At 45.5% G+C, this 9,742-nt stretch overlaps 1 protein-coding gene across 1 annotated transcript; it reads right to left on the bottom strand.

Moving 5' to 3' along the window:
• Window positions 1-5,216: 5,216 nt before the first annotated feature.
• Htr1b (5-hydroxytryptamine receptor 1B) lies at window positions 5,217-8,198 on the bottom strand. Its single transcript, XM_041679684.1, has 2 exons — window positions 8,097-8,198; window positions 5,217-7,320 (listed from the first exon to the last, which is right to left on the bottom strand). The coding sequence occupies exon 2, from the start codon at window positions 6,999-7,001 to the stop codon at window positions 5,841-5,843; it is 1,161 nt and encodes a 386-aa protein (XP_041535618.1). The 5' UTR covers window positions 7,002-7,320; window positions 8,097-8,198; the 3' UTR covers window positions 5,217-5,840.
• Between the last annotated feature and the right edge of the window lie 1,544 nt (window positions 8,199-9,742).

Below are 9,742 nucleotides of genomic sequence, written 5' to 3'. Positions count from 1 at the left end.
ACATGCATTTAGTTGGGTGTTTCTTGTGCTTTTTCTTGAGAGCTTCCAAGTTGTCAGTGTGTTCTCAACTTCCTACTATGTGATTATCTCATCATACAGCAATCTGTGGGGAAACCCAGAGGAATGGGGAAAAAACGAAACAACTGGTGGACTTGACAGGCAGACACAGCTTGGGCAGAAAGATGAAGCCCTGAGACAGTGTTCATGTGAAGGACAGAGAATCATCCACTCGGTGTTCAGCTAATAAAGACTTGAATTGCAGAGAAAGCTGCCTGCTGCCACACCCTGTATTAAGAAATATCTCACACAGGAATATTTACAAACACCCTTGGCACAGCTCTTTGACTAGGTAACAATGTCTCCTACCCTAATTTGTAAGGTTGGCACATCACTCACATGGCCACCATACTTTTGAGCAAGAGATATTCTGAAATCTGGTTATCCCAAAACAGGAATACCAACCAGAGGCCAACCCATGTGTGGTATGCTCCCACAAAATCAGGGAGGAAGTGAGTCATGCCTGCTTGTATCATTAAAGTAAGGCATGTGTAATGTTTTAAAAGATTTATTATAAATGAATCCCTCCATTGCCATCTGCTCATTTTTTTTTTCTGGTACAGGAACTATTACAAGCCCATTATCAGATTGCCAGTTAACAGCTTTAAAAAGATGTATGTTTGGTGGTGTGTGCAAATAAGTAAAGGAAATGGGAATTTTCCTTTACACACCATATTTGGAATGTTGTTAAGTCATTCTCTTAGTCAGTTGGCCCAAATGCTAGCAGCATAATCCTAAAATGTGGATGCTGCCTTTGAAAGTCCAATTTAATCCACAGATGTGTGTAATGGCACATATAATGGCCTGCTGTAGACTAGGAAGATGCTGAGGATAATCGCAGTGCTGAGGACCAGAAGTAGCAATGCCAGAGCATCTATTTGCTTACTTATTTTAAAAAAATCATCTTCCTGATACCCAGCACTCTATTCATATTTATACCATACCTGCTTTCAAATAAACACCAGAGTTGAAGAGATTTAAAGACTAAGCCTCCAGGGAAAAGCTGTCATGCATGCATATCTCCCTTCTGTAAGAAAGGAAGAGACCCACCTTCATGGCAAGCACTATACCTTTGAATTATGGATATATTTACATTAAACCAAAGAAGTTAAAAAGAGAGAAAGAGATGAGAAAATCCCTAGTAATAAATTTTCAAGTAAATAGTTTAAAATATTTTGAAATATATGTGCTTTGCTTAACTTCTGAATTCCCTTGGTGTCATATTAATAAAAGGCCACAATATTGTAAATACTTAACTAAGAAACTAAAATTGAGTATGCACACATGAAGAAACACTGAGTGTGTTTTGGGGTAATTGCCTGCCTTCCTGAGAAGAAACCCTACCTCCTATTTTAGTATCAGGGACGAAACCCCTCTGTCTAGACTCCTCAGGGAGTTTTGTTTTCCCTGAGCCTGGAAGAGGTAATGTCACTTGCTAATCTCCTAGAGAGATTGAAGACCTCCTCAACTGGGAGCAGCAGCATTGGCTGTCTATTCAGAGGCATTCTGCCCCCTAGTGGACGCCCATGTGGGTTTTGATTCAAGTTGCAGAGGCTTCATTCCTTTCCCACACTCTCCTCTTCTGAAAAACCTCAGGAGGTGCTCCAGTTGAAAGCTTTTGCCTCCTCCACATATGTATGCATTTGGAGCAACAATTTCCATTTATATAATATAAAAATTCTTGGCTTCCAAATCAGACCTAAAATAAAAATTATACGCATCATTGGTGGTTATGACTAAAAGAGGAAAATGAGGTGCTGGGGGAAATAAAGGTGTGGATATGGCTAAAGAATGTGGACTTGAAAAAAAAAACCATAGAACTCTAGGTGAGGAAAGAGGAGTAAATGTGAATAAAAGAAAGGTATAGAAAACTAAACATGTAGCCATTTCTCATTGGCATTATAGCTACTGCAAACCATCTCTTGTGTTCCCCCTTGGACCAGTAATCATCAGTCATAGAGGAGGTTGTGGAAAACTGCTAATCTCAATCATTTCTAATTTAGATGAGCGTTCCCTATCCCAGCTAATTGAAACTTTTACATTCTACTTTCTTGATTTTTTTTATACTGTAGGGTGCATCCCTGTAAAGGGAGAGCACTAGGAAATCATGCTAGTAGAAAGAGGAGGTACCAGTTCTGAATCCCACTCCTCTTCTGAAGTTCAATTTGTTTAGACTTTGAGCTTTGTAACAGCTTACAGCTAAGTATTTTGGAAAGCGATACGCATATGCTACCATGTACGTTTATCGTTGAAACCCAGGACATCCTGGCTCCAGAAGTTGTGTCTCTGGATAGTTCGTGGGTCTTTAGGTAGTGCAGCCCACCCATATGTCATATCCATGTCTGCTTTCACTCAGTTTCTCCTTTCTCTCAGTTTGTATTTTAATCACCACACAGAACCCCAGAATCTTCAGATTCCGGAACACTGAGGAAAGTCTCGTTTTAAAATGCTGATGGAGAACATCGTGATAGTGAAAGTAACATTCCCTCTTTAAATAGTACAAACCCCTCTCAAACTCTTCCTACACACATGACCTGAACTCTCCAAACCATGGGAGTGTGTCTCCATCCACCACACTGTCAGCTGCCATCAGTCATCCTCTGAGGAAGGCTCGAACTTCAAGGCCCCACGGCCCCAGAATCGGGTGATCCAGTCTTCCCACAATAATAGAACTTCCACTAAAGACTTTTAGAACACAAAAAGGACTTTTATTTCATCATTTTACTAAATTTAATTTCCAAGTACACATTTGCTGAGAGGTGGAATACCGAAGGCAATTTTAGACACAAAACTCCACCAAATACACACAGTCCGAGACATTACTGCTTGAGTGAGTTATTGTCCTCTCAGTACTTCCCACTTAAAGAAGAAAAAACTAAGAGAATAGAGAGGAAAAGTGAACAATATTGTTCTATAGGAAATTTGTCAAACTTCTTAAACATTCATTCCATGGGTGCAGTGTCCATTTTTTTTTTAAAAAAGGAAACTCTAATGTTCCTAAAAACACAAGACAATATTGGTATTTTTAGATGAGTATACATTCAGATACTTGTGTGAACGTTTGTGCAATTAAACAATATGGGAAATGGTACTTGTTACCATAGTCAATGAAAATATATTTTCATTTCTATGCAAGTTAAACATTTCCATCTCCCATTTTAAGTTCTGCAAAAAAAAAGCCACGTGCCTTGTTTATGAAACAAACTATGCTCATATGCAGTAGTAACTGAAAAGAAGCTTACCAGTTCTATCTGCATACCCCTGGGATGAATTTACACCTTGCATAATCATGTGCAATGCTGGATGATGATTCTAGGTCTCTTATCACTACAAAGGTTTGCAAGCTTCTATTTGATACACAATGCCCCAAATTCAATCATTTCAGCCAAATACTCAAGCAATAATTAAGGTGAGTGATTTACAAAATGACAAACAACCCATTTGACTAAATTGACCATGTTTTGTTAACATGATGGTGCAATTGCTGTAGTTGCCCTATAAAGAAATCATTTGTAAGTGGCTATTTGTTTCAATTAGTTTTCCCCTAAGGCTCTTAGAAGTTGACTTAATTGCCTCTTGGGCCCCAAGAAAACACAGCTACATGAACAGAAGACCAACATATTAATAATATAAAAACAAATACCATGCCCCATGTGCCTTCCTCCATAGGAGAAATGTCACAAAGCACAAAGAAACTAGGGATCCAGCAGAAATCTATAGGATTATCTAATGCCTAAGATTTTATCTTACTCCAGTGTCAGGTATAATGTTTGTTGAAATTCCCTTTTTTTTTTCCCTACAGTACATGTGAACTTTTGAATAGCATCTTTTCAGAGTCATTACCCAGTGTGAAGGTCTGCACAGTAGGCAAACAGTGTAATTCAGCTCACTACATCTATTGTCTGATGATCTGGACTGGGCAGCTTCACACAGGGAGTGGATCCATTTTATAAAGACAACTTCCTTCTGCAGACAAAAGGTCTCGACTGCAGACAGCCTCTGAAGCAAGGACTGTGAATCTTCTTTGGCATATTAAACATTCCCCATACACATTTGTTCTTAGATGACCTTTCGGGACTGTTTCTTTTCATTAAGAAAGTGCAATCGTTTTTTTTTTTCTCCTTTTAGTATGTGATTTTGCTGTGTTGTGTACCCCTCAGAGTGAATTCAAAATAACCAAGTGCCATCGGAACTTAGAAAGAGAGATACGCTTCAATTATTTGAGATGTTATCATCACTGACATGACAGGTCAGTAACACATTCCCAAGGCTAGAAGGCTTGATGGTTTCCTGGCTGTTTAGGAAGCCTGAGGTTTGGCTCTATGAATTATAAAGAAAATAGGTTCAATTTCAGGCTCGCTAAGCTTTTCTAAATTTGTAATGTGTCATTTTTCTAACTGTTCCTGCCCAAACTTCAATAGTACGAAAAAAACAAGGTGGAGTCTCTCTCTCTCTCTCTCTCTCTTTCTCTCTCTCTCTCCCTCCCTCTCTCCTTCTCCCTCTTCCTCTCCCTCTCTCATGCACACTTTAATATAGTTTGGGGAGTTCTGGCTGCAGTTGAAAGATTTCTGGGCAGGGAAACTTGTTCTTCTGTTTACTTTATCTATTTGCACACAAAGGAATCACAGATGGGAGAGAGTGCAAATGATTATCAAAAAATTGTCTCATGCATTTTAAGAATTTTTTACAAGTCAAAAATATACATCCTCCTATCTCCCCTTTTTATTCCTTAATTGTATAAGAAACAGCATCTATTTCGTCAGTCTCCTCCGTATATCACGGAACTGGATAAGGAATAAAGATACTTTCTTATGAAGGAATTGTATACAACTCGAATCCCTTTGACAAACTCCTCGAACAGCAGCAGTTTGGGCTGAGTCACCCAGCACACCCTCCATTGGTGGGGATTTTACTGTGTAAAATGACTGGTACATGAGATTAGGAAACAACGCAGCCTGCAGACTTTGGCACTAGCACAGGTTATGTTTTGTCTGAGTTGTTAGAGTTGTAGTTTGACAATCACAAAACAGGAATTTAAAAAATTAGAACTCTGCAGAAAACAATCAATCTTAGGTGTTTGTTGATCCTCAGTGTAACACTCCCCATCTCCCGTTCCCACCCACCACCCCCATATATTTTTTTGATTGTAATAAAAATAGAGATCTTAGCATCAGAATTTCACTTTAACCCTTCAAGGTTGCTCTGTGCCATCCCAGCCACATTTAGTGTTTGAAGCACCAAATCCACATGTTTCTCCAACCAAATGTAAATAAACCAATGAAGACTGACAGGTGTCAAAGGAAGTGTTCCAAAATAAACTGTAACACAAAGTTCTCCCCCACATCATAGGGTATTAATTGTCTAGTTCAAGTACTGCCAGGCTGTATGTAGATCTGCCTCAGATAGGCTTCAGACAACACCTACAAGTGCCAAAGGCTTAGAGGACAATGTCCGTGATATAAAACGGGGCAGGGATCCCCCATCCATCATCAGCGTTAAAAAGTTGCAACCTTTTGTGTGATTGGCTGCACGAGGATCTGTGCTGAGCCCGGACTTTGAGGGGAAGAGGTTAACCTCAGCATGGATGCTTTGCAGTTGTTTGAGAAGTTCCCCTTCCAGAGGGCTCTCTCAGAGCTGCCGGGATTCTCGGGATCCATTGCCCTTGCCCAGGAGAGAGAGCCTTGCTTCTACCCAGTAACAGGGAAAGAAGATTTGACCTACCTGTGGAAAGACCCAACTTGGTCCCCAAAGGTCGCCTAGGCGACCCCACTGCCATTGGCAAGTCAACCTGTACACTTAAAGCGTATCAGTTTATGGAATGCTTGTTTGAAGTCCTCATTAGACATAGTGTAGATGATGGGGTTGATGAGGGAGTTAAGATAGCCTAGCCAATTGAAGAAGTCAAAGATGGCCATGTGAAACCAGCAGGCATCCTTGCAGATGGGCATCACCAGGGAGATGATGAAGAAGGGCAGCCAACACACAATAAATGCTCCTAAAATGATCCCTAGGGTCTTGGTGGCTTTGCGCTCCCTAGCGGCCATGAGCTTCTTCTTTTCCAGCAGGGCGTCTGAGATTCGCACTTTGACTTGGTTCACGTACACAGGAGACCCGGACTCACTGGGCACGTCGGGAGCCCGAGAGTTAATAGAGGTGACCGAGGACGTGGACCCAGGGGAGTCTGTTATCAGTTGGGCTCGGGTCAAGCGCTTGCCGGTCTTATTGGGTGTCTGTTTCAAAATCCGAGAGCGGGCTTCCACATAGATGCGGCCATAGAGGGCGATGAGGAGCAGGGTGGGTAAATAGAAAGCGCCCACCGTGGAGTAGACTGTGTAGAGGACGTGGTCGGTGTTCACCAAACAGTCCAGCACCTCCTCCTCTGCTTTGGCTTGACGCCAGAAGAAGGGTGGCAGCGAAATAGAGATGGAGAAGACCCACACCAGCGTTATCATGATGGCCGCCCTTCTGGGAGTCCTTTTAGCGGAATACTCCACCGCATCAGTGATGGCCCAGTAGCGGTCCAGGGCGATGACACAGAGATGCATAATGGAAGCAGTGCAACAGGTGATATCCGACGACAGCCAGAAGTCACAGACCACCTGGCCTAGTGTCCAGCGTCCAGTGACCGTGTACATGGTGCTGATGGGCATCACCAGGATGGATACCAGCAGGTCAGTGACTGCCAGAGAGGCAATCAGGTAGTTAGCCGGGGTGTGCAGCTTCCGGGTCCGATATACCGTGGCGATCACAAAGGCGTTGGAGAGCGTGGTGGCCAAGGTGATGAGAGCCAGTAGTGCAGCCAGCAGGACTTTCCAGGGCATGGCGATGGAGTCCTGGTAAATGTAGCTGTCGGCGCTGCAGTTGTGTGAGAGGTTGACAAGAGGTACCCCTGTCTGGGAGGAGGTAGGAGGCGGCGGGGCGCACTGAACTCCCTGCTCCTCCATGGCTCTCCTCGCCCTGGCTGCGGAGCGCAGCTCTTGAGCATGGAGCGGACGAGGAAAAGAGCAGAGGATGGGAGGATCATGGAGACCATGGGCTAGTCTCCTTTGCTTAGCCAGTTCCGTGGGCTCCTCAGGAACTCGTCCGCCTATGTTCTTAGCCGAAAAGAGAGGTTACAGGCGCGGCCAGCAAGTCAGCGGGCGCGTCCCCTGCACTTCCAGTGCGCCTGGCGCTGCCACCGCGTCTGCCAGCTCCTCTCCACGCCCCGTCTTCACCCGGGTGATTAAAGCACTGGCCCACCCAGTCCAGCTCCGTTCAGGCTCCCTGGAGGCAAACAGTGGAGAAGGCTAAGTATCGTTTGAGGAGAGGTCTCAGGTCAAGTGGTACCTCTTACCCCAATTGTTCAAGGCTTAGCTTCTCCTAACCTGGGCGCTCCGGAATCTGCAGACTCCTCCCGCAGGAGTTTCTTGGTTGTGCAGACCTAAGCTTGCATGCCAGTACAGAGTCCTGGGCTTGCATCCCCGCCCCGGGCCCCCCGCCCAGAGCCGGGCCACTTTGTGTGGCCGCCGCCTGACTTGGGGATTGTGAAGTCTGCGAGTCGAGCGGCGCTAGGCGCCGAAGCTATGCACTCCCTCCCTTTTCACCCGCTGGCCACACCGGCGAGTTGCCCCGTGGAGACGCGGCCACCAGAGGGGAGACTCGGGGGCCCGAGCTGCAGCTGCTCGAGCGTCGCAGCAGCTGTCACCACCTCCCGGGTTCCAGCAGCGCCGCTGGGAGCCACGCCACGGGGCGCACAGGGCTAGGGCACCTGGAGCCGTACACCAGGAGGGGGCGGGTGTCTGGGGGAGCAGGAGGAACCCTGCGTGCGCCAGCCCGGGAGCTGGGTGTGAGAGCCTCAGAGCCAGTGGGGCTCCTTTTATACTATCTGGGTCCAGCCTGTTCTGGCCTTGCAACTCGTGCAGTGCGGCGAGTGCAGACGCCGGCCGCACAGCACCTTCCCTTACGCTTTCTCCCTCCCTCTTTTCCTCCCTCCCAGTTCCATTCCTGGCCACAGAACCCTCCCGCCGGGTCCTACCGCCCTCTCTCGCAGCTTCCGTCACCTTGTCCCTTCTCCCGACCCTGATACTCAGAGTCAGGCGGGGAATGGGGAATGGGACGTCCTGTTCTTGCCTCTGCGGGCTTTGAGTCTTAGCGCTCCGCAGTCAACCCACGCCCTTAGTCTCTGCCACAGACTTAGTGAGGGCGTCCGGGTCTAGGCTTCCGCCTACTACCACCTCCCTCTTTCCTGGAGGTTGGTGGTAGGTGGAGCAAACCCCAATCTCTGAACTCTCCTTTTTGGAATCTAACCCAGCACCAAAGGCCACACCCAGGTTAGAAGGAGGCGCCAGAGATGCTGCCTTAGAAGGAAGCAGTCAGTTTGTGCATTTTATACTTCACGCTTGGGGCTTTGAGATATCTTTAACTCTTAGTACATTAAAAACACATTTTCCTATCTACGTTTAGCAAATTGTCCTTGTCATTCAATCCTCCCTCTTTAACTCAGTGAGTCAACGGGAGAGGAGAAGCTGTCTGCAATATTTAAGACAATGTCATAAAGGGAAGCCAGTTACTGTACGCGAAATTAAATGCTTGACTCCAGTCTCCCGCTCCAGGGGCTCCGCGGCTCTGTGCCCGAGTTTCCAGGGAAGAACTTCTTCCCCTCAGCCGGCCCAGGAAAGAGAATAAAGAGGTCTCTGAGTCTTCATCCCTACTCTCATCACACTGTCTCCTTTGCCCTCCACAAGAGGATGCTACTCAGCCATAGGGGGCAGTAAGCATGGCTGCTAGGAGCACATCCTTGTGCTCGATTTTTTGTTTGTTTTGTTTTCATCTAGTCTGAACAGAACCAAATACAGGGTACACGTGCAAATCAAAAGTTGAAAGGTCTTAAAAACTAAGTAATTTCCAGTATAAGTCCCAAGAGCCTAAGTTTGTGTTTGGTATGTTAGATGGATCCAAGAAAAGCCACAGTATAATTGAATTCATCAGGTTCTTCTCTGCAAGTGTGTTTTTAAAGACTCAAATCATTCAGTCTAGGAGGTGAGCCAGAGATCATCTGCTCTATCGTCCATCCAGTTTAAAGGGGAGAGTAAATTCAGGCCTATATGAGAGACTTTTACCTAAGGTGACATGGTCCCGAACCAAGTTTCCTCCATCCTTGGCCCTCTAAGCCAGGCAAGCAGGCAAATAATAGAATGCGTTAATTGACGCTGGGTATTCTCCGCACTAAGAATATGGAGACGAACAATGCAAATTCAAATCCAGTTTTACAGCAGTTATAATCTAAGAGAGGCAACGAGAGTGAATGATGGCCAGCTACATCACTGTGCTTTCATTTGGCAGTGAGTATGGTGAAGAAAATACAGCTCATTCAAGCTTAAAAAGGGAGCGCCTTATTACTAAGGGGTTTTAGCTGGGTTGCAGTAGATGCTGCGAAAATTAAAAATACCATTTTTTTCTCTGTTCCTTTTCCTAAGGCCAGAAACTTCAAGCATATTAAGCAATTTTTTCAACGGCATTTTAAGGTCCTCCCCTCCCCCAGTCTTCCAACTCCATCCACCCACCTCGGCGCTCAGTTAAAAGCTGTTGAAAAGGGAAGGGAAGCAAGCGAATTTAAACCACTAGGTGGGGGCGTTGACCAGGATGGAGCAAGTGTGTGGTGGAGGGACAAGAACGTGGGTACACTAGAAAACTGTTTTCACTTGCT

This window comes from Microtus oregoni, unplaced genomic scaffold (genome assembly GCF_018167655.1).
Source record: "Microtus oregoni isolate MIOR12 unplaced genomic scaffold, Mior012 000032F_ref0000030, whole genome shotgun sequence".
Lineage (NCBI taxonomy): Eukaryota > Metazoa > Chordata > Mammalia > Rodentia > Cricetidae > Microtus > Microtus oregoni.
The sequence above is the reverse complement of the archived record's forward strand: the minus strand, read 5'-3'. Positions and strand labels throughout refer to the sequence as shown.